The 26,188-nt window shown below is 39.8% G+C and overlaps 1 protein-coding gene across 1 annotated transcript in view; it reads right to left on the bottom strand.

The window, feature by feature from the left end:
• The window catches only part of LOC308696531 (protein NLRC3-like), a gene marked incomplete at its 3' end in the record, with an annotated part of 54,263 nt that extends 28,283 nt beyond the window's left edge, over positions 1 to 25,980 (bottom strand). The window contains exons 1-4 of the mRNA XM_081375323.1: positions 25,907 to 25,980; positions 25,518 to 25,680; positions 19,204 to 21,153; positions 17,384 to 17,557 (exon numbers count right to left, since the gene is read on the bottom strand). Of these exons, the coding sequence (XP_081231449.1) occupies positions 17,384 to 17,557; positions 19,204 to 21,153; positions 25,518 to 25,663 (2,270 nt within the window). The 5' untranslated portion in view covers positions 25,664 to 25,680; positions 25,907 to 25,980. The remainder of the gene's footprint in view (positions 1 to 17,383; positions 17,558 to 19,203; positions 21,154 to 25,517; positions 25,681 to 25,906) is intronic.
• Between the last annotated feature and the right edge of the window lie 208 nt (positions 25,981 to 26,188).

The raw sequence follows: 26,188 nt of genomic DNA, 5'->3' as shown, positions 1-26,188 counted from the left end.
CAAGCATTACCATTCCATATTGGATTAAGCATATTTTTTACATATGAACAATGTCTTAAACAAGAGTTGAGACTTGACTTATGAGCTATACTGTATGAAATGAATTGCATGAAAAGTGAGCAATGTTATGCCCCTAGGTCAGGGCTATTCAATTTGCTTCATTCGAGGGCCGGATTATTAAATCGAAATGTTGAGGAGGTCCGGTGGGTTTAGCTTATTTATTGAAACATTATTTATTACTTATTGAAACATAACAGTATCAATAAGCTAAAGTAAACCTAAAAAAGAATTGCATTTGCTTGGAAATGTGGTACCCAATAGTATGCAGATTTATGAGTATTTAATAACTTATTTACAGCTATGTACAAAAATATGAATTATACAAGATCATAGCTATTGGTAAGAACTATTTTATTTATAATTATTATAGGCTTAAATGAAAATATTCTAACAGTGAGACTTGATAACCACAGGTAAAACCATACATGGTTACTCACTCACTACCACTGTATAACAAAATGCCTAAACACAGGTAAAAACTATACACAAAATGAATTGTATATTCTTCTACCACCCTAATTAATCTACTACAATATAGGCCTAAATGACTGTTGAAGTTAGTATTCAGTATAAATATTCCACATTTCTGCCCAAACCATAGTAAATTACTACAGTACAATTCATGGTAAATGTAAAAGTGGTGATTAGGGGATTTAAAGTCTTCTAACTTCGCTCATGGCACAATGTTTCTGCTGTTTACCTCATCAGGTGTGTTGGGAATGTTGAGGCTGTTTCATCTGATTTAAAACTAGTTAAATCATCGAGTGATTTGTGGTTTAACAGAGGTGTGTCAAATTGAACCACTTCTCACTGGATGTCGCAATGCTGTTTAATAATAGTGTCCAGGGGCCTCATTTATAAAACTTTGCGTAGGATTTGCGTCAGAAGTGGCGTACGGATGAAACATAGGACGTGCGTACGCACAGAAATATTCGGATTTATAAAACCGTGCACACGCACATCCTACGCAGTTTTCCCTTAATAAATCACAATCAATTCTAAATGTAGCGCAGCTTTTGCGGCTTCATGTCACGCCCATAGTTGCCCATAAATAGTCTGTGAAACGCCCACAAGTTAGTATTCATCGATTTACTCACGTAACTTCACTCACGCGCAAGCGTGAAGCGCATGATCAGCCATTGTGCGTCATTACACATTGTGATGGCATCATGGCATTTTATTACCATCCATTTGATTGCATCTGCAACTCTTTTAACCCTCCTTATGGTGTTTGGGTCTGTTGGACCCGTTTTCATTTTTTATCAAAAGAAAAATGATACAATTAATTATTATTTCAAACTGAGACTCATTGGCCTTGGCTCATTTTCTGTGAGGAATATATATCAGAACACATTTTCAATGAAAACACACTGTACACCCCCTCTACACATTTATATTACACACAGGATGTTCGGGTCCACTGGACCCGGGGCTAATAAAAGTGTGGAAATTGTAGGTCCTGTGTACCTTTACTCTGTCCTCCTCCTGTCAGGGCCTGCTGCTAGTGTGTGTATGTTCTTGTATATGGTTTATGAGGACACAAATGTGTATAATGTGTATAATGACATGGGCAGACTAATGACAGATAACAGACTACACACTAGAGTCATCTTTATTCCTTGTGTTGCGAGGACTATGTGGACTTATGGAACCCATAAGGAATGGTAATGCTTGAAAGTACTGTTTTCTCCGATTTGAGGTACAGTGGAGAACTTTGATATACCAGCTATAATCCTCTAGATAGAAAGGTCATCTTGGACTTAAATTGAAGCTTATAAACTTGGGAAGTTTCTCATGTACATTTGAGGCAGTGATATATATAATAAAATGCTTGAAAATGATCACTTTTGATGACAATTTGTCAGGCGGACAGCCATTTTTTAGTCTTTTGGGGTAAGTTGAGGGTGATATTTGACAGAAAAAAGGCAGCAATGCCCAGAATCTTTTTCTGCTAGTTTCCCCTATGTGTCAGGATACACCATGCAAAATTTTAGGGTTATATGGCCATTTATGTAGCTGCAGTTATATTCACAATTACATCATTCCGCCAAAAGCTTTTCCCAAAAAGAGTGTTTTTTGGCCCCTGAGACCAAACGGGGCCGAGTTGGGGGTGCTCATTATCAACTTGTGATGGCCCAAGGTATAAGATAATAGGAAATAATAGTGAAAAAAAGGTAGCAAAAACATCCTGAGGAGTGGACCTGGCTCCCGGCCTATGTGTAGTTGGAGTTCTACACACAGAGCAAACATGCTTTTACCTCAACCGTTCCCCTCACAATCCAGTCATCATTGGTCTACTTTTTCTTTTGGACAACCCACCGCATGCCTTCTACAGCCACTACCCATTCCTCCATGACCTTGGTCACACATTGCTATTGATTTTTTTTTTTTTTCACTGAATTCCTGGCCTCCCAGGGTAACACCATTATATTAACAGTCACTGGTCATTTTTCTAAAGCACGTCGATTAATACCTCTACCCAAGCACCCAACAGCTTTCGAAACAGCAGAATATCTCTTCCACTACGTGTTTCACGATTATCGACTACCTGAAGATATTGTCTCAGACTGGGGGTTTCCAGTTTATATCTCGGGTCTGGACAACCTTCTTTCGCCAATGTAAATATAAACCTCACATCAGGATATCACCCACAATCGAACGGTCATACCGCATGCCTAAAACAAGAACTCACAAGGTTTCTTAGAATATACTGTCAGCAGAATCAGTCGGACTAGAGCCGCTTCTTACCCTGGGTAGAACATGCTCAAAATTCCCTTCAGAAACCCTCCACTGGCATTACCCCTTTCCAATGTGTCCTGGGATTTCAACACCTTTTATTTCAGTGGTCAGGGAACCCTCTGAGTTACCGTCCGTTGAGGACTGGCTCTGACAGAGCGAGACGACATGAAACCAAGCACACATCCAACTTCTGGGTAAGGCAGAGTGAACTGCGATGCTAATCGAGTCTCATGAATGCACAGTCATGCACAAAATACCAGAAGCCAATGTCAGGATTTTCATTAAGTAACAAATTAAATTTCGATTTGTTTTTCACCAAACGCCATCATATACCCCTAGAACACTTGGAATATAAGACACGTCACATGGGACCTTTCTGTGATACTTTTGCATCGTTTTTTAAGCTTGATTCTGGTCGCTATTCATTCCCATTATGTCGATGAGCGTGAGCGGGATATTTTATTTTAAGTCTCCTTCTGTGGTTCGAAAAAAAAAAGGACATACTGCCTTAGAAGAACACCAGGGTGATTAAATTATGACTTTTATTATTAACTCTTTCCACACCATTACACATCTTCTGAAAAAGTTCTGAATCTCCTGAACAAGATTCAGAAACAAAGGATCTCATATGTAATCATATGCATATGTGAAATAACGCGATCACCAACATTAAACAGCATATAAATCAAAACTGCCTAATGTTACTGAATTAAATGTCGATTCAGGATGAGCAATAGGCCCTTGCAAGCATTAGGGGTGTTGATGGACTCGATCTACTCCATCTGTGTTTTGATCATTGTTCTGAATTCGATCTGGATGTGGTCTATGACAAATCTTTATCGTAACCCCCCCTCAGATCTGATAAAATCAGAACCAGAGCTTCTGCTCCTGTATTGTATGGAAGCATATCGGTAGCAATATTCAATTTGAAACGTTTCTGTATATAAATTTACATTTTCCATTACATTTGTGCAACATTTGGTGCAAAATTAAAATTAAATTATATAATTTACTTTTGCCATTTAATACACTAGGTTTAATATGTAAATTGAATGCATATTTTAACGCTTTATAATTTGCAAAATTACAGTGCGTGCAGAATTATTAGGCACGTTGATTTTCTGATCATATTTTATTCCCATGAACATTTTGCCAATTCCAAACCATATTAATCTTAATAACTACTATTAATTTTGTATTTAATCATGTATAAGTGATATATAATTGTTCATGAAGGCTGGAAATGAAAAATGTCTTATTTTCAGGTGTGCAGAATTATTAGGCAAGTTTTCTTTTACAGATAAAATAAGCCAAAAAAGAGATTTAACAAAGACTGAAAAGTCAAAAATTATTAAATCCCCATGAGAAGAATGCAATACCAATGCAATACTAGAGATTGCAGTTAAGGCATGACCATTGGAGTGTGAAATGCTCATTGGGTCAGCAGGGTCAGACAAAAACAGGTGGAGAAGAAAAAACACATATTAACTGCAAAAGAATGAAGAATTAAGGTGAAGAATTAAGTGTGAAACCATCAGGAACCCTTTAGTCTTCAGAGCCATCATTTTCCAGAACTGCAACCTACCTGGAGTCTCCAGAAGAGCAAGGTGTCAGGGGCTCAGAGACTTGGGTTAGGTAAAGAATCCTAAAAAATGACCCCCTCTTAATAAGAATCACAAGCTGAAATGTTGTGAAATACATGAAGACTGTTTTTTTTATAGGCTTTATAGACAGACAGATTGAGAGTGACTCTTGAAGGACCAGCACCATAGCCTCTTCTACCACTATTTGAAGAATTCATCTTCTAGAATACGTTTTAATAAGTTTTGGGAGTTCATTTTTTGTCCATCGCCTACCCTGAAGTCCGTTTTGCAGAGATGGACTAAAAATAAACTCCCAAAACTTATTAAAACGTATTCTAGAAGATGAATTCTTCAAATAGTGGTAGAAGAGGCTATGGTGCTGGTCCTTCAAGAGTCACTCTCAATAGCCCCTTTCACACAGAGATTCCGGAAAATACACGGATAAAGTGACCCGGGATTTGACCCGGGTTCATTTGATTTTGGTTCATTCACACTGCCAGTGATTTTCCGGAATCAGAGAGCGCGTTCACACACAACCCGTGTATGTCCCGGAAAGACACGTGACGTCGATGTGACTTGTAATGTCTCAGCAGCGTCTTCAGTTTGCTTATGAGCTGCGAAACCACGCTTGTGCATTTATTTCTCTGATTCGATCATAAAATTGCGCATTTCGTACCGTTTCACAGCTGGCGAACGATCCCGGCTTCAGCGTCATCACTACGACACGGCATTATTACGGCTTTTGTTCACACAGCGCGCGACCCGGGACTGAACACGGCAATGTTACTAGGTCCCCAACCCGGCATCGATCCCGGCATTAAACCCGGGTCGTGTTTGCGTTCACACAGAAGGCGTTCCGGCAATTTGCCGGCAATTTCCCGGGTTCAATGCGCTGTGTGAAAGGGGCTAATCTGTCTGTCTATAAAGCCTATAAAAAAACAGTCTTCATGTATTTCACAACACTTCAGCTTGTGATTCTTATTAAGAGGGGGTCATTTTTTAGGATTCTTTACCTAACCCAAGTCTCTGAGCCCCTGACACCTTGCTCTTCTGGAGACTCCAGGTAGGTTGCAGTTCTGGAAAATGATGGCTCTGAAGACTAAAGGGTTCCTGATGGTTTCACACTTAATTCTTCACCTTAATTCTTCATTATTTTGCAGTTAATATGTGTTTTTTCTTCTCCACCTGTTTTTGTCTGACCCTGCTGACCCAATGAGCATTTCACACTCCAATGGTCATGCCTTAACTGCAATCTCTAGTATTGCATTGGTATTGCATTCTTCTCATGGGGATTTAATAATTTTTGACTTTTCAGTCTTTGTTAAATCTCTTTTTTGGCTTATTTTATCAGTAAAAGAAAACTTGCCTAATAATTCTGCACACCTGAAAATAAGACATTTTTCATTTCCAGCCTTCATGAACAATTATATATCACTTATACATGATTAAATACAAAATTAATAGTAGTTATTAAGATTAATATGGTTTGGAATTGGCAAAATGTTCTTGGGAATAAAATATGATCAGAAAATCAACGTGCCTAATAATTCTGCACGCACTGTAAAATGTATTACAGAAATGATGGTTTAACATGTTCAGGCAGAATTTGTAGCAACATGATCATTTAAATGTGATTTCTCTTAAGTGCATTTACACTCGTAGGTAAGACACTTGCGATTGCATTTTCATTAAATGTCAATGAATGTAGCAAAATTCAATGTGCAAATTGAAAATGCATTCCAAGCCAATCACGTCCCCGCCCCGCCGTGTCAATCACTGCATCAAGGCGGGGCTCGGCAACAGGTAAACATAGGCAAATGTTCGCGTGGGAGCGCGCAGACGTTAGTGCAGAGAGGAGACCCTGAAGCGGAATGAATGATCATCGTCGTCAGAGCCGAGTGGTGCTGTGAAAGAGGTTTATGTTTTAAAGAAAAATGTCCACTGGACAAGCTAGATATTGTGGAGAGCATACAAATGCCTGTATGGAGCAGAAATGAAACATTAATGCTGTGCTGTTGTTGTCTGATGCTGGACTGTGTAAATGATGGTTTCGTTTTTATAAAAAAATTCTCATTGTTTGATGTATGCTTATCTTTATTTAGGCCAAATTTAGGATATTTGGGCCAAAGTGGGCGAAGATAAGAATCTTAATTCAGTCAAGAGTAGTGAGTGATTTTCTCTTTTGTTGTTTTATTAACATTAAAGGGATGAAATTAATGTAGAAATGTTTACCCGGCAAAGCTTTTAAGCACGAGCAAATAATTTGACAACTTTTGTGATTGCGAATAAGTACAGTGTCCTGTGAGTGTAACTCTACCGCTGCATTAACATGTGATGTGAATGTACGTCGAGTTTTACAGTATTGGGACTGAGGCGCCAGAACTGCAGCTGATAGAATGTGCGCTGTAACACGATACTATCATATTTCTTCAAAAGCAGATCGTGGAGACATTATGTCGTGTGACATGTCACTATGTCGTGTGACATTATGTCACACTATTGGCCTACAGCCCTGCTTATGCTCATGCAATGCAAATACCGATTCCGATATCTGGGATTCAGTATTGGCCGATACCGATCACCGATCCGATACTAAAATAAAAACAGTGCTGAATTACCTAATAAACAGTATGCCTCACTGTGTGGAAGAGACTGGGATCATTCTTTTGTGAAAGGCATCAGGCAGGCTTGACTTAACCCTCTGGGGTCTGGACTGTTTTTGGGGCCCTTGAGATGTTCTGACATGCCCTGACATTTGTGCTTTTTTCAGTTGCTTATAAACACATTAATGGCAAAGGTGTAAATTCACTCTATAAAGCACAAACAGGGCTACCATAATATGTGAGCCACGTGTATGTACATGTTTTCATTTTTGAGAGAATAATGTTTATGCATGGTTATTGAAAAAAATAAAAAATAAAATTTCTGAAATAAGGCCATAAAACACATAGTAAATATGTGTCAATAAGACTTTTGAATAATGGATGTCCTCGCCTAGTGTTTTTTCTTCAAAATTATGTGAAAATAGTCTTGCTTTATCGTTCACATAAAACAATACATTGATTTAAATTGATGTAAAACAGGTTTTGCTTGGAAAGCCAATATGCGAGTGGGCGTGAACGAGGAGTGGTTTACAACTTAGAACACCCACTCTGCATAATGACTCTGCATAATTAGCCATTCATTCAGGTGTGACACTGACTGAGCCACAATGCAAGATATATTTAGAATAAGACTTATATTGACCATTTAAGATTTTGCTTACATCTATCTTGTAAATATGTTTTGCCATTTTATTAAAAAGGTTACAATTACAAAAATATTACAATTTCAACAATATTTCAAGTGTACTTTTTCTTTGTTAAAAAAAATGATTTTAGGCCTACATTTTATCTATGTATTCATTACTTTCATATTTCGCCTGACTGTAACGTTGTTTTCATGAAATATTAGGGCATATTGTTAATTTGCAGTTTAATACGTTGCTTATACAAATAGCCTACATTTTATTTCAGCATATTTCAGTCGATTTTTACTCATCTCAGTATAGCAATACAGTTTGCTGAAACATCATCATTCATTCACACACGCGATTTAAATTTAAACTGTCTTTGCCAGCTGTGGTAAACAGCGCGCATCTCTGCCGTTCATTCATTCACAAACAGAAACCCACGTGAAGAAATTCACGTGAGAAGGAAAAAACTTACTAGTATTCCTCAGCTCGCTCCTCGATATACCCGCACTTCTGGGGGACATTTTCCATTATTATTCCTCACAGCTGCAAGACGGTGTAAACAAGTAATGATCTGAATAAACTTGTGTTTTCTCGCGCTGATATGGGGGCGTTCACAGGTTTGCGCGGATTGCCTCAGTCATTTGCGTTTGAATAGCGCACGCTCTCCGTGGGCGGAGTCACATTACATCTGAATTAGATGTAATTAGCTCGACTGGAATCGCTCTCTTTTAATACAGATTTCACAAGATGAGAATATTTGTTTTTTATATAAATTACTTCATTAAAAAGAAGAGAATTCAAGCTTCATGCCTGTGTGACTGTATGCCTGTTTGACTGAGTATTCGCTGAGTTATTGTTCATTTTCGGACGCGTTTCAGAATGGACTACACAGGCAGAGAGAAGGCAGAACTCGCCTCGTGTTTATTTTTCTTTATTTGGCAAAAAGCACAACACTTTGTTTTTATTGTGAGTATACACAAAAATAATACACATTTAACAGAATCGATTGATGTATGAAACTTGTTTTGTAAAATCAAAGTCAAAAGAGTATTTCGGGTCTCAATTCAACTCATAAGGAAAAAAGCGAGCAGATCACGCCGGCGTGATCTCCGACCTCTGAGGGTTAAACATTACTTTCTTAACTTTATGGGGGATGCTGGATGGCTAAAACACACATTAATTGTGCAGATATTAACAAATAAATACGTGATATTCAATAAAAATAAAAAGAAGCATGGATAAAAAAATAAAAACAACAGTTTGCACTGCACAATTTTAAAATTATATATAGATTAATTCTTATTAAAGTACAAAAGTTCTTTAGTCAAGAGCAGTGAGTTTCCTCTGTTTGTTCTTTGATTAACTTTACTGACAGAAAGCTTAATTGGCTGCTGTCCCTTTAAGATCTGCCGCTGCTGACAGAGACACGGATCTCACACGCGCCTCATTCTCTCACAACTTTACATTCCTTTAAGACTTTATTTAACTCATTTAAGACTGCTCAATCTGCTCGTATGAGGATAATCGACAAAACGGACATTTTGGCATAATTGCACGTGTTAGTGTTCGTTCAACTTCAAGCCGAAAGCATAATAAATTGATGTGGTTATTCATATAATGAGGTTTGGGCCGTACACATTACGGGAGTTTCACGGCAAAAATAAAAAAACGGGAGGGGGGTGGGAGATGGGTGTGAAATACAGGAGACTCTGGGGGAAAACAAGAGTGTTGATAGGTATGCACGTTAGCTTGTTTAAATTGGAAACTGTTTACCTGCCGCCTGCATTCTGCGCATGTTGCTAGCGCGTGATGTCACAAACTTGCGCACAGTACAGAATTACTGCGAGAGCGTTTAGAGAGCCGACTGCTTTGTAAGCTTTCGAATCGTTCTCGCTGTAATTTGATGCCCCTACGGATCGGGCCCATTGTTACGATACCCAATCTAAAAAATTACCTGAAACAAATATCGGATCGGAGCATCCCTACTATTGACATGCACTGCCTTTAGAAAAATTGGGCAAACAATGTTAACGTTTAGCCTACTTTGCTTAAATTTGATGCAATAATAGAAACCTACATTTGTTTCAGTTCTAAAGTTTTAATGTAATTTCAGTTTTGCGATTATGAATTTGTTTAACTACAATGTTTAACTTGAATTTATCTGCTACCAGCTCTCAATCGCTCTCAATGCAGCGCAGCGTCAGATTACGTAATAGAGATAATAAACTGACACTTTTCAAAGTCTGTGATTATAGCGCCACTTAGCGGTAAAAGGCAGCAAATACACATCCCCAATTTTACCGCCACGGGAATGACGTATTATTCTGGTTGAGTAAAAACTGTACTTATAAGAAATCCATGTGCAGGCCCCAATCACTCTTTGCTTTAGTTAACAATCTCACTAATCCACCACAACATGTTATTTCTGGCTCTGCAGTGCTTGTGAATAGCTTTTCTCAATTCTTTTCAGACAAATTGAAGTCAATTGAATCCATTACCAAAGACACCAAAGTGACTCAAATGTTCATTTGATGTAAGCTGATTCAGCTCATTCAACAAACTCTCTATGCTTTCACTCTGACTACCTCTGCTGCCATAAGTGATCTAATTATGAAGTCTAATTCCACATCCTGCCAGCTTATATCTAATATCTAATTTACCATTCTTAAGCAAAATACTTGAAAAAGTTGTGGCTTCACAAATGAGATCATACTTACATCCTAATGGTCTTTTTGAACCTTTTCAGTCAGGATTTCGCCCATCTCATAGCACTGAAACTGCTCTTTAAGGGGTGGTCAATGACATTCTGTCACGATCCACACACGGGAAATTTTTTGGGAAATCCGTACTCACAAACAGTCCAGGCAGGGGTCAAAACCAAATAAGCAATCCAAAACATAAAACAATACAAAACAGGCAACAAAGCAGAACTTGGAAGTGGTGTGATAATAGACAAGGACTCCATGACAAACACTGAAACAACCAGGGTATATATACACACAGAACTAACAATGAAACAGGGAACAGCTGGGAACAATGATGACGGGGAACGGCTGAGAGCAATGAACAGTGATTGGTACAGACAAGGATTGTGGGGAATGCAGTTCATAATGTGACAGACACCGTGGGGAAGGAGGACATCTAGTGGTAACCAGGGAACACAAACCAGACACTGTGACATACCTCTATGCTCTACGGAGCGGCTACCAGACGCTCCAAGAAGTGACAGACACCACAAGAGTCCAGGCGGGAGGTGGACTGGTGGAGGATCAGGGGGAGGGATGGGGGGCCAGGTCCATTGAGGGAAACGGGGACATGGGGTGACAGTTCATCTGGCGACCAGGGCGGAGACGACAGTCCATCTGGCGGCCAGGGCGGAGACGACAGTCCATCGGACGACCAGGGTGAAGCAGATGACCCATCGGGCGGCCAGGGCGGAGACTTTCCTTCGGGCGACCAGGACGGAGACCCTCCCTCGGGCGGCCACGGCGGAGACGACCCCTCGGGCGGCCAGGACGGAGACGACCCCTCGGGGGGCCAGCGCGGAGACGACCCCTCGGGCGGCAAGGGCGGAGATGACCCCTCGGGCAGCCAGGGCGGAGACGACTGCTCAGGCGGCCATGGCAGAGATGACCCTTTGGGCAGCCAGGAACAGGCACCCGCTCAGGAACAGACACAGGCTCAGGAACAGACACTGGCTCAGGAACAGACACCACCGGCTCAGAAACTGGAACAGACACCACCGGCTCAGGCTCAGGAACAGACACCACCGGCTCAGGAATTGGAACAGACACCACCGGCTCAGGAACTGGAACAGACACCACCGGCTCAGGAACTGGAACAGACACCACCGGCTCAGGAACTGGAACAGACACCACCGGCTCAGGAACTGGAACAGACACCACCGGCTCAGGAACAGGAACAGACACCACCGGCTCAGGAACAGGAACAGACACCACCGGCTCAGGCTCAGGCTCAGGAACAGACACCACCGGCTCAGGCTCAGCAACAGACACCACCGGCTCAGGCTCAGGAACAGACACCACCGGCTCAGGAACAGACACCACCAGCTCAGCGGCGGCCATCTTGTCTGAAGACACAGGTTCGGCAGCGGTCACCCTCTCTGAAGACACAGGCTCGGCAGACGTGACGTGAACAGTCTCGGTGGCGGCCATCTTGTCCGAAGACCCAGGCTCGGCAGGCGTGACGTGAACAGTCTCTGGATCAGCAGAAGTGATGGATCGCTGGGGTGGCGCAGGCAGTACGAGCAGCTCGGGCGGGGCCGGCAGAGCAAGACGCCTGGGCGGCGCGGGCAGAGCAAGACGCCTGGGCGTCGCGGGCAGAACAAGACGCCTGGGCGGTGCGTCAGGGACGGTAGTCACCTCCAGGATGGTCTCTGACCACCTGAACTGGGACCTCCGGCACTGGGACCACCGGAACAGTCACGGAGGGAGTCTTCCTTCTCCTCCTCCGTTTCGGGACCACCGCACTCGGGACCACCAGACTCGGGACCACCGGAGGCGGGACTGGAGTATCCCACTGGCTCCGATGCTGAAGGTAGCTGGTAAATCCCCAAAAATCCAGGATCTCCAGCCCCTTTATCTCCCACCCAGGCAATGGGTCATCCAGACAGACATTGAAGAATTCCTTTAATGCCGTGTCGTTGTACCCCAACCCTCTAGAGAGGGTCCAAAACTTTTGGGCCAGACATCCCACCGACTAGCCCTGCTGGCGTAGGTCCATTAAGTTTTGGACCCGTCCCCTCCTCTCATTCTCCGTCTTGGGGGGAAGGATACGAAACCCCATACTGCTGGATCTATATTGTGACGGAGTCCTTCTGTCACGATCCACACACGGGAAACAGGGGTTAGATCCAAAAGCAGTATTTATTTGGGAAATCCGTACTCACAAACAGTCCAGGCAGGGGTCAAAACCAAATAAGCAATCCAAAACATAATACAATACAAAACAGGCAACAAAGCAGAACTTGGAAGTGGTGTGATAATAGACAAGGACTCCGTGACAAACACTGAAACAACCAGGGTATATATACACACAGAACTAACAATGAAACAGGGAACAGATGGGGACAATGATGACGGGGAACAGCTGAGTGCAATGAACAGTGATTGGTACAGACAAGGATTGTGGGGAATGCAGTTCATAATGTGACAGACACCGTGGGGAAGGAGGACAACTAGTGGTAACCAGGGAACACAAACCAGACACTGTGACACATTCTTCTGTCCATGGATTCAGGGTTAATAAACAAGTGCTGCATTTGACACAGCCTCCCATTAAATACTCATCTCTCACCTTAGTGATATCGGCATCACTGGTTCAGCTCTTTCCTGGATCATTTCCTACATCAGCGACAGAAAGTATTATATCACTATAGGTCACTGCTCCACTTACACTGGGTGTTCTTTAAGGTTCAGTTTCTTGGCCCACTACTGTTCATCATTTATATATATCCACTTGGTGACCTCATCTACATGTATGGACTTCAATTGCATTGCTATGCTGATGAAATTTTCCTCACCACCAGCTCTAATAGTATACCCCTTCGCCTACCCCTAACCCTTCGCCTACCCCTTACCCTTGCCCCTTGAAACAGAGTGTCATGGCGTAGGGGTGAAAATATTCCCATAAGAAATGGGACACCACTACTGCATCGTCATTATACATCGTCGCTAGCGCCTACGTCACACAGGAGATGCGGCAATGTTTATCACAAACTTCCAAGATGCCGTCGTCAGCTGTAGTCTTGCGTGAGTTACAGCTATTTTTTTGCATTTTTCTTCTGAAGTTTGCAGAAAACAACAGAGATGACGATATCTTCGACGCCTAATGCTGCGTTCACACCAAACGCGAATAGAGCGTCTGGCGCGAGTGATTTCAATGTTAAGACGTGTTTACACGTGTCTGGAGGTCTTGCTGCGTGAATGAGGCGTTTAGCGCGACGCGGGGGAGGTGAATTCACCTCATTCGTGCGTCCACTTCGCTTCAAACTTTTGCTTTTTACTCGCGTCATATTGTTAACGAACTTTAACGATTTTTTTGCAACCGTTTCTTTGAAGAACATGACCGTAAATATGAACACAAGATTGAATGTGACATAAAGAAAATGACTATTGGCAGTCATGTTGCCTCTGTAGCCGGTGTATGCAGGTACATTTCTCATACCCCTTCATTTGAAGTGTGGGGGCTCAAGGGCTATCTGGCCCTACCCCTTACCCCTACCCCTCCAACCAAAAGAGAATTGAGACAGCCCTACCCCTTCACGGGAATGCGCAAAACAGAGGTGTAGCAAATTAGCTCTATATGAAATATTAAAGGGTTACTTCAGGATTTAGCATTAAGCTTTGTATTAGTAGAAAACCTGTAGTATTTTCGAATTACCATGCTTTCCACCCTCATATCCCCCTGAGACAAGAGATTTTTGTATTTTTTGTCTGGAAAAAATCCTCCGATGACGCAAAAATCGTCATTTTGCGTCATCGGAGGATTTTTTGGCCAGAGGCTAAAGACTACAGCCAGTAGATGGCGTTGTTCCGCATGTTTTCAGCCCGCCCATAGAGGGTGGGATCTCACTCACAGAATGAACACAGTGTCAACCGTCTTTCTTTGGAAGCTAAGCTAGCAGGCTCTTGTTCTGTGGAGAAAGCTGAATAGTAGGAGAAAGCTGAATAGTAGGAGAAAGCTGAGTAAGTAACCATCCTCCTTTTCCCGGACTTGTCCGGCGGGCGAGATCGTTCAAAATGTACGGGATTCAGCTTTTGCTTTCTGCGGTCGCTGTTGTTTACATGACACCTTTTGTTTCAATCTAACTGAATTCATTCCGATTGGTGAATTTGAATGTAGTGTTTACATGAACGCTAAACAAGTGATCGGTTGATGTGCGTTTTACCCTTTTACCATTGCTAAGAAAAATTCCCGCTCCTCCGTGAGAGATGGGAGACCCGCCGGCGCGTCTCAGTAATCATGCCGCCGGCCTCGCGCTGTTCTCCCGCGGCCGTCAGCCTCGTCCTGCTCGCCACAGTAAACATGATGAATGAATGGCGACTGTAGAACGCAAAAGCCGAATCCCGGACATTTTGGGCTATCTCTAAATCCCTCGCAAACTCATCACGTAGGCTAGCTTTGTTGTTTTAAACTGCGCACTCTTACCGGTAGGCGTGCCCTCCTGAGACAGCGAAGCAAGTGCATTCTGGGAGTTGTTGTCTTTCATCCACATAAGCCAAAAATACATTTTCTGGCTTTTCTCAGTCTAGAAAGCTCCAAATTCAAAAATTTCTTCACATTTCTTCTACTTAAATGACCTATTTTAAATACACATTCATCTTCCCAGAGGTGAAGTATCCCTTTAATAATCAATAATAACTGGTTATAATTGATTATGAATATTTGGATTAGTTAATATAATTAATTTACTGTCGTAAATTAATATTACAATCAATGAACCTATTTGTCCCATGAACACTCAGGATCATTTGTTTATTAACTCTTAAGAAATGTACATTTCCGGGGCATGGGGAATGTCTTTCTTAATTTACAATACTTCTAAGAGCAGTAACCAAGATCTAAATGATTAGTGACTCCAGTTATGAGCTTGAGACACGGACAACTTTACGTGTGACATGAACAAGATTTTATTAACTAGTCTAAACACTTAAACTACTCTAACATACACACACATACATGCATACAGTTTACCAAGGGAAAAAGAGCTGAAGCAGAATACAGGAAAGCAAGAAATGATAGTATTGTTTGAAATTCAGCAGATCAGCCTTGAGCAAACCATCAGTTTAGTTCTAACACGCCCTTCTTTAAAGGGGTAAGGATACTTAATGTATCAAATAATGAGACTAAGTTTGATACTTGCATGTCTCGCCCATTTGATTTAAACCGTCCTGATGCAATTTGTTGAGGCTCCAGTTGATCTTTGCTGATGTGGTCTTGATGAGAGAGAACCAGTGGTAGTTTGGTGAATGGAAAGACAAGGCCGCAGCCTGGCACAAGCTTGGTGGGTCCTTAGAGGCTTCTAGCATCATCTTCACGTCAGCATTTCAGAAAGGAGTGAGAGAGAGCTAAAAGCTGATCAGTGACTTTAAAGCGTGAAGATGGCACAACCTCTGGAGGTGCAAGAGCCAATAAGAAGATTTCCCTTTGGAGGGAAATTTTACGACCCTTTGTGTTCTAGCAGGGCATTTGAATATGTACTTTCATTGGGTGTTTAAGAAAATAATCTTTAAGATTCTTATAATACTAATGCATCACAAAGTTAGCAACATATAAAGTAAATTAACAAATCGGAGACGAAGATTGGATTTTTTTAGAGACCAAACGTGCTGCACATATAATGTTGGTTAACCATAATATGCAAAGTCTGAAACATTAACCCAATTGAGTTTACAAGAATACAAACGCCAAATAAAAGGGAAAATCATGAGATGGGAAAAATTAGATACATGTTTACACATTTATCAAGTGGTTATATATAGAATATATATAGGATTAACAGGGTTTTTATTTCTCTTCCTCTGCAAGAATTTAAGTGAGTGTCACAGCTCTCAGGACATTCTTTTCGATCGTAAAACTCCGTCTCAGTGTGTGTCCTGTAACAAGACACTGCATCCTGCCAGTGTGTTAGCTTCATTTAGGGAATGTTTCACAGGCCTTATTTGGGAGAGCGAGTTTGCTGGATTATTCATTAAATAAATGAATAATATGTGTGTGTCTGATTGGTCCAGACGCTACAGAGGGGTAGGGCCAAGGGGTAGGGTCAAGGGGTGAATTGGGATTGAGCCTTACTGCATGTATCAGGGATATCAAGCATTGGATGTCCCCGAATTTCCTCAAGTTAAATAATAACACAACTGAAATATTGATGATTGGCTCTGCTGCCTCAGTCAAAAGGATGGACCGGTCCTTTGATATTGATGGGGTTCATGTTAAGCCTTCTTCATCCATCCGTAACCTTGGTGTTGTATTTAACTCAACTCTTTTTGCTCTCATATTTCTTCTGTTGTTAAAAACTCTTAAAAACTTTTTCCCAATTTTCGTAATATTGCACATCTTCAATCTTCTCTAGCTGATGCTGACACCTTAATTCATGCAATCAATCAATTACAGTATGTTCTCACATCGACCAGGCATTCTGCTCACGTTACTCCTCTGCTCAACACTGGTTACCCGTGGCATCACATATTCACTTTAAGATATTACTTCTAACATTTAAGGCATTAAATGGTCTTGCACCTCAATATCCATCTGAATATACTTTACTCCTACCACCCTGCCCGGTCCCTTAGATCAGCTGAACGTTTTTTTGGAAGTTTGGAAGGTGGAAGTTCATTTAGTGTTAATGCTCCTAAATTATGGAATTCACTACCCCTTACACTTCATTATATCTCATCTATGGCTACCTTCAAGACTCAGCTAAAAACATATCTATTTAACATGTACTTTAGATAATGTGGCTATATGTATCCTTATGTGTTTGCAATGTGTGTGTGTGGGTGTATAAATGTATTGTAATGTACAATGTAAAGCGACCTTGAGTTAATTACTTAAGGCTGCAATTTTGAAAACATAAAAAGTCTAATTGGTAAAAAAAAAAATTTAGTTCAAAACTCTAGGGTTTTTTTTTTTCAACCACCCCAATTCATCAACCAATCAGATTCATCAGCCCCCTGCAGTATACATTTATATAAAGCAGACATTATTATTAAGATTAATTAATGAATGAAAGTCAAACTCAAACCTCAGTATGTTGAGTTGACAGTTTGGACTCTTCAGTCCAGCACAGAGTAGCTTCAGTTTTGAATCCTGCAGATCATTGTTACTCAGGTCCAGCTCTCTCAGGGAGGAGTTTGATGACTGTAGAACTGAAGCCACAACTTCACAGTGCTGATCAGTGAGATTACAGGATGTTAATCTGAAAAAAGAGAGGACTCTTGTTAAAATTCTAGGTTGAAGTCAACAGGGTGCAAATTTTAAAAAGAGGATAACATGGTGTAGGCAACACCAATTTATGTCGTTGTTCTCTGTATTGACAGCACTCCAAATGTACAAAAAAATGAGCTCAATGTTAAAATTGACCAGAGTTCTCCTTTAAGGACTCGGACTCAAGTCCGACTCGGCCCTCTTTGGACTCAGACTTGGACTCAATTGTTAAGGACTTGGATTTGACTCTGACTCGACAAAGGTGGACCTAATTTTTCTATGCTCATAAATTGTTATTTTCTATGCAGATTCACTTCCCTACAAAATCACCCCTATTATTCTAGACTGATTAATTCTATTCAAATAGAGCTATTCAAATCAACTGGTGAAACTGTTTATTTATATATTGCAATATATATAGGAGAAAAACTAAATATCGTAATATACGTTTTTTCCAATATCATGCAGCCCTAATTCATACTATATCATATATTTTTAAGGGTTGCAAAGGATTTTCTAATTCAAATGTAGTGCCTCCTCGAAAGGTACACAACTGCGGACGCACCATGAGCATTGTATAAACGGTTATTTCAGCGTTTAATGGGAAACATTTTATATGGCAACAGAAAACTAGCCAATTGGAGTGAAGAGACATTTTCATTATTAACTTTACTGTCCAAAAAGTCCATATAGAGAAAAAAAAACTTGATAGTACTTGGCAATATACTGTAATATGAGGATGTGCAATGCAAGAGCCTTCATGTAAACGTGTTGCATTCAACGTTCGTCCAATCAATGAAAATGAGGGTTTAGGAGTGTACAGCATGAAACATCAGTTTATAAATACCCAGCATTAATTGTTCACCCCGGGTAAATTATGATCAGTGTAAAGGTTTACAATGACCCAGGGTTAACTATTATTATAAGTGTGAAAAGCCCTCTTGTATGTTAATAATTAGTTATAAAACAGATAGTTCTGGATCTTGATTCTGAATGGTTGAGCCGTGTTCTAAGCCATAATAAATTACTCTACAAGGACTCAAGCCATCCAAGCCACATAACATTTCCAGTGCTCTTATCACGGTTACAGTACCAAAGCATTAAGGCCCAGACTGGAAGGCTCAGAGACAGTTTCTGATCAATCCTGTTCCTGGAGTACCCACAGCACTGCACATTTTCAAATGCAACTCATCAGCCAGTTAGTAAAAGACTCCAAAACCTCTAATATGTGTGTTAGATAAGAGAGACATTAAAAATGTACAGTGCTGGGATTGAAAACCACTGACCTAAATCAAGATATTTCTTATTTTAATACATCATCACCACAACTAGATATATGAGGTAGCCTAATTTTAAAAGTGTGTAAATTATGTAAATTATGAACAATGGAAAAGTCAAGTAAATTCATTGGTTGAAAAGATATTCAGCTTTTAAAACTTCAGAAATGTAATTACTTGGATTTTCAATTATAATTAAAAATTAAAATAATTATTGTAAATATTTTAATCTGTAGACACTTAAAATGTATGTAAATAAAAAAGTCATTAAAGCGCATTTAGCTAAACTATTAGCATTCATGAGAGGTATTATGTTCATATTTCAATTCAGTTGATATTATGTTCATATTTTCACACTCACAGAGCTTTTCTGCAGTTCCTCAGAGCAGGTAACAGTCTCCTTCGACCCTCTTGTGATGATCTGATGTTTTTAAGGTCAAACTCATCCATCACCTTTTCTGACATCAAGATCATGTTTGCCAAAGTTGAACATTGTGCAAGAGAAATACGTTTGTTTTTTGTTCCAGATTGTAAAAATGGCTGCATTTCTTCAACAAGAGAACTATCCTTCATCTCAATCAAGCAGTGACACAGATTCATCCATCTTTCAGGGCTGACATTGTCTTCTGGACTTTCTGTGTTTTCGTGTGTTTTAAGGTTTTGGATTATGTTCTTGGTGCTCTCTGGGTTGTTCTCTGTGCGAATCAGCAGATCCTGTAAGAGTCTCTGATTGGACTCCAGTGAGAAGCCATGAAGGAATCGAAGGAAAAGATCCAGGTGTCCATTTTTACTCTCCAAGGCTTTATTCATTGCTCCCTTCAGAAACACATCCAGAGAAACAATCTCACACTGAGTTCTGGACTTTCCTGGCAGGAATATTTTCATAACTTCACTGTTCTTGTGTAAATAGCAGAGAAACACATACAGTGCTGCAAAAAACTCCTGAAAGCTCAGATGTACAAAGCTGTAAACCTTCCTGTGATAAATCACAGATTCCTCCCTAAAGATCTCAGTGCAAATCCCAGAATACACTGAGGCGTCAGTGACGTCTATGCCGCTCTCAATCAGGTCCTCCTCGTAGAACATCACATTGCCCTTCATCAGCTGATTGAAAGCCAGTTCAGCAAGTTTCACAATCACTTCTCTGTTGGACTGCAGGAGTTTCTCTGGATCTCTCTCTTCATACTTCTGGTTCCTCATGCTAGTTTGAATGAGGAGGAAGTGTACGTACATTTCAGTCAGAGTTTGAGGGATTTCTGCACTGAGATCTTGTTTCAGGATGTTTTGAAGCACAGTTGCAGAGATCCAGCAGAAGACGGGTATGTGGCACATGATGTGGAGGCTTTTTGCTCTTCTGATGTGTGAGATGATTCTGCTGGCTTGATCCTCATCACTGATTCTCTTCCTGAAATATTCCTCCTTCTGAGGGTCATTGAATCCCTGAATTTCTGTCACACGGTTGATGTATTTTGAGGGGATCTGATTGGCTGCTGCTGGTCTGGTGGTGATCCAGATGAGCGCAGAGGGAAGCAGATCTCCTTTCATAAGGTTTGACATCAACACACCCACTGATGAAGACTCAGTCACATCAGAAACTTTCTCACTGTCTGAAAACATCAGTGTAATTCTGCTTTCATCCAGACCATCAAAGATGAACACAACTGTACATTCATCATAAATCTTTGAGTCCAGATGTTGAAGTTCAGGATGAAAGTCCAGCAGAAGTCTGTGAAGACTGTATTGATGATCTTTAATCAAGTTCAGCTCTCTAAATGGAAGCACAAACATGAAATCTACACCCTGATTGGCTTTTCCCTCGGCCCAGTCCAGAATGAACTTCTGCACAGAGACGGTTTTTCCAATTCCAGCGATTCCTTTAGTAAGAACAGTCTTGATTTTGTCCTTCTTCTCTCTTCTCTTCTCCTCATATCCTAGTTCAGGTGAAGGATCAAAGATGTCATTGCAGTTGATTGGAGTGTCTTGGAGTGTCTTGTAACTTTTCTCCATCTGTAACACCTCATGTTCTTCATTCACTCCTTCACTCTCTCCCTCTATGATGTACAGCTGTGTGTAAATTCTGTTTAGGAGGGTCTGATTCTCTTGTAGTTTGATTCCCTCAAATAAGCTCTCATACTTGTTCTTCATGCTGGTTTTGTGCTGGTCTTTGACTCTCTGCAGATCATCATGCACTGGCTGGTGAGAGTCGAGCTGCAGGGCTGCTTCTGTGTCATGATGACTGATGTGTTTCTGACAGGAGGAGGATGTGCTGGTCTGACAGGACACATCTCTGATCTGGTCAGCTCTCCCACCACTGAAAACACATTAAGAAGACAGAGACACAAAAACCTCTGTTAAAATAAATATAAAAACCATACTACATGTAGAAACTGACTTTCTAATATATTACATTGAGATCCTCAGAGTTCTTGCACAGATTTTATTTACCCATGTTGCCAACAAACTGTTAATTAATAATGAACATCAGGCATTTGGGGGCAGATAATGACCTGCATATTAAAAGTAATGAGACATCAATATTTCAGTAGTCAAAATGTTCGAATAAAAGAGAAAGGCGGCTAAAATTCTTAACCAGATTTAACAGAAACCATTATTTTAAAATATCACAGAAACACTGACATGAAGAAAAAGCAGTGTTCAAGTGAAATGATTACATGCAATTGATTTACTTGTAAATGCTGACAGATGATACTTAAATTTGAATTTTTCAATTTGATTCAGATGGTAAATATCATATTAGGTTGGGTGTCCAACTTAGAGATAATCACCATATTTATAATGAATCCATTATATTTAAAAAAATTATATTAATCATATAAAATATCACAATTATTGTTACTACTGTAAAGCCAATATCATTTTTTATGGGATCTCCTTCAAAGCTTTCAGAATCTTTAGTTTTTAAATATTTTTTCTGTGTTTTTATAATGAACAGTTTAATTTTAATGATAGTATATTATTAAACAAAAATGCATTTCCTTTATTTATTAAAATAAACAGAACTTAAGTGATTGTTTTGAACAAGTACTAACTTAGATACTATGCAAAACACATTACTTTATTGCTAAAGTATTTGTATCAATACTGGGGGCCTTTTGCCCCATCCTGGTGAGTCTTTTAAATCTTATGGCAATAAGGTTTTTTTTTTTTTTACCCAGACTCTGGATAGTCGGGGTAAAAGGCTTAAAGGTTATTGCCACCTCATACATGTATAAGATTTTTTACCAAAACAAACCACTTTAATGATTTATTTTCCCACAAAATGTATTGATCCATCAATATTCAATAAAAACATGTATTTTTTCTGTATTCATATACTATGCATAAAGAGCAAATGGCTCTGAATAGAGAGTGAGATTCTAGAGGCAGCCAGAAAAACATACTCAGTTAATATTAGATCAATACTATTATTAAATCTTCAACTGCAGACCTGAGTTCACCTTCACTGCACCACAGTTTGACAGTGTTTAGACCCTCAACATAACAATAATCTCAGACAGCAGCGATTGATCAGTATCATCAGCTCTGTCGGCCTAGAGAAGTTTTAGATGCTGCTCTGATCAGACTCTTCACTGATAGCAACATCATTCCTCTGAACCTCAAATAATATTGGCATTAATCAAAATAATTATGCTGATTTGTGCATATATGATACATACATCTTCTGTTAAGCTGCTTTTAAACAGTTTATATTCTAAAAAGTGTTAAACAAATAAACTGTAGTAACTATTTAGATGGTTCACTTTAGACATTCTACTAACTAGAAGTAACTTTGCAACAACATGTGAACTACAAGTCATTAGAGTATGAGTAGACTGTTTAATATCTGCTAAGACTTTATTTTGATGATCCTCAACAGACATTTTACTGACTATAAGCAACTTTACAATTACATGTCAACTTATTCTACTAGCCCGAACCCTAACACCTTACCCTAACCTAACAGTCTACTAATACTCTAATGGGAGTTAGTTGACATGTAGTTGCGATTTACTTATAGTTAGTAGAACATCTAAAGGCACTTTTCCACTGCGTGATATATTGTATTGATTTTAACCAATAAAAAATCTATTGCAGTTTTCAGACACGATTATCTTCACCTTTTTTATAGTTTATTTGAGGCTGTTTCTATTTTAATGACAAATGGCGAGAGCGCATCCAAGTAATGCGCGAGCACAAATCTCTCGACTCGCAGGCGGATCTCCTTCACTCTCACACAGAACTGGACGCTCGTTCTCAAATATACAGTCTCAAGCTCTTGTCTGCTCTCACTCAGATATTACGTGTTCATGCTCAAACTCAAAATCTCTCCTTGCTCTTTCTCTAGAATGTTCTTCTCTCCTGGATTTAATGTTGCCAGAAGCTTTCAACCACCAGACTTTCACGACTGACTGACGAAATAACACGTGTACCTTTCAATAAAGAAATTACGGATTCACCTTTATTTCATGAGATAGCATTTTCAAGCTGATTTTAGTCAGCCAGTTCTCAAGTAATTTTATTATTTAATAGTTATTTTTGAGTGAAGTGCTTATTGTAAATAGGTATTTACTGAATTTTATTTAGTGAACCATTATGGATCATCAGATATCAGCGAGAGCGCGACTCTCAGAGCGACAACACTCATGGAGAGAATGTGCTTGTGTTTGGTTGGTAACATAGGCGTAACTTGCGTGTGGGACATGTCCTCACCACTTTTTGCCGTGGGCACCGGCAGAAACATAAATCAGCACCTATGGGTGGGATTATAGCCTGATCGTTATAGTTGTGCCGCCACCTTGACAACGATACAGACATTTCTTTTTTCAGGTTGCGTGCGACGGTCGTTTAAAAAAGTCGTGCAGACAAATGATCCTGCGGTGGCTGTTGCTGACTATTTAAATCTGTAGGGTTTGGCGTCTCGTGTCGCAAATCCAGTGATGCTGCAGTGAAGATCCTCTCTGACCCAAATTAGTGATCTGCAGTGTTTACACGTCACATTTTAATCTCGGTACGGCTCGCCTGGTACCTCAACTGAGGCGGTACTAAAAAAAATACCAGGTACTAGGAACTTTACACAGTGGAAACCCCCCAAAAGTGGGCCGTACTGAGGCGTATCATGCAGTGGAAAAGCACCATAAATTGGACCGTCGAAATAAAGTGTAACCATAAACTTGACATGACTTACGCATGTTGCTTACAGTAAAGGAAAATTCTGGGTTCAGTAAAATTGAAGTTCAATCAACATTGGTGAGATAATGTTCATTACCACAAAAATGCATTTATACTCTTCACTCTTCTGTAAAAAAAATAAAAATAAATAAAAAATCTTCAATTGTAAAGTGCCTCACCGTAACCTTGATTTTGCTTTTTGCAGAGAAAAAGAGTGACGAATCAAGAGTAATATTTGCTTTATGCTGAAATATAATTGAATATGTTTGGATTTGGTAGACGGTAATTTGTCTGAGAAGTTTGAGAACCTCTGATGTTGGTTATCATCTGTAGATATATTCAATTTGGATACATATTTTATATAGCCTTTTTGACCTTGCAAAGTAAGTTATTGCAAGGGGTATATAGCTCACTGAAGAAACTGGCTACTGTAGTAGATTTTTAATTTGAAAGAGAAGTAGCAAAAGCTTTAAGTTCATTATGAGGAAAGGACAGAGTTTTTCATTTATGAATGAAGTGTTGAAACTGATTTTATTTTACTGGTAACAGCCCTATAGTAGTGCCTTATTAACTGAATTGATCAGTAAAAATTAAGAACTTATAGGCTACATGATGATGCATATTAATAAGGTTTTAAAAAATGCCCCAGGAAATCAATTTATAGCGGGAATAGCACCTCTTTATGGAAAAGTTTGTTTCTGTTGCTGTCAACATTGTTTTTGGAAGATACATTAAAATGCAGTTAGCTTCTGTGTACGGATCTACAATGCATGGCATAAAATGTGGTTAATAGTGGATAATTTGACGCGCTTCCGTGTCACAGTGTCTGTTATCAGCGGATTCTGTTCATGTGTGGCCAGACATTTTAGAAATCACGACCAGCTGATGTTTTACGGCCATGTCCGGAATAAATGCCTATGTATGGTAAACCTATATACAGTTAGGGTGATACAAGCTTTTGGGCATATTGCCCATCAAACCTCTTGCGTATTGTTTGGTCACACCACAAGGTGTCACTGTGGCCTCAAAGCTTCAGCACTGCCACTCTGAGCTTGATTGCTATGTCTGAGGTAAAACAGACATACCCCCCCCCCCCAGTAATATACAGAGCAATAAATGTATAAATAAATATATAAATAAATGTGAAAATAAATAAAAGTAAAAATAAATAAATGCATAAATAAATAAATGAAAAAATAAATAAATGTGGAAAAAATATATTTTTATCCATAACTAAGGAAAAAAAAACTATAAATAGTCATTTATTTTTGTTTTTACATTTCGTCACATATTTAATTATGTATTTATTTATATATTATTAAGCCAGGTTTGGCATTCCATACTTATTATCACATTTATTTATCTATTTATTAATTTATCTATTAATTTATTTATTCATTTTTAATATCTGCAGGTTTTGTCCTCCATATGTTATTGACAGTTTTTAGAGGCGATGAACCAATATAATATCTTGACCCAGACAGCCCTGAACTTCATGATACTCACACAGGGTCAGAGGTCACAGCAGGTCCATCACTGAATTTAGGGGGATCATGCATGGAGTTGTTACTCTTCATGGACACACAACTGGATCCTGAAGATGGTCCATCACTGAATTTAGGGGGATCATGCATGGAGTTGTTACTCTTCATGGACACACAGCTGGATACTGGATATGGTCCATCACTGAACATAGGGGGATTATACATGGAGTTGTTACTCTTCATGGACACACAGCTGGATACTGGATATGGTCCATTACTGAACATAGGGGGCTCACGTATGGAGTGGTTACTTTTCATAGACACACAGCTGAATCCTGGATATGGTCCATTACTGAACATAGGGGGCGCATGCATGGAGTGGTTACTCTTCATGGACACACAGCTGGATACTGGAGATGCTGCTCTCTGAGTGTGAACAGACGCCTCCTCCTCTCTCTCCTCACACACACACTCATTTTACAGGTCTGGTTCTCCTCCTCTCTCTCCTCACACAAACTCATTTTACAGGTCCGGTTCGCCTCCTCATTTTACAGAAAGTTTGCTCCTTCTCTTCCTCCTTGATGAGAGACTTGATTTCAGGCCTGTATGTGGACACAGAAAACATGCGCAAAACACAACTGAATTTTGACACATTTGATTTAAATGGAATTTAATTCACTATAACTTAATGTC

Source organism: Scardinius erythrophthalmus (assembly GCF_964197995.2).
Source record: "Scardinius erythrophthalmus genome assembly, chromosome: 1".
NCBI lineage: Eukaryota > Metazoa > Chordata > Actinopteri > Cypriniformes > Leuciscidae > Scardinius > Scardinius erythrophthalmus.
Note: the sequence above shows the minus strand (reverse complement) of the source record. Positions and strands in the feature narration are given on the sequence as shown.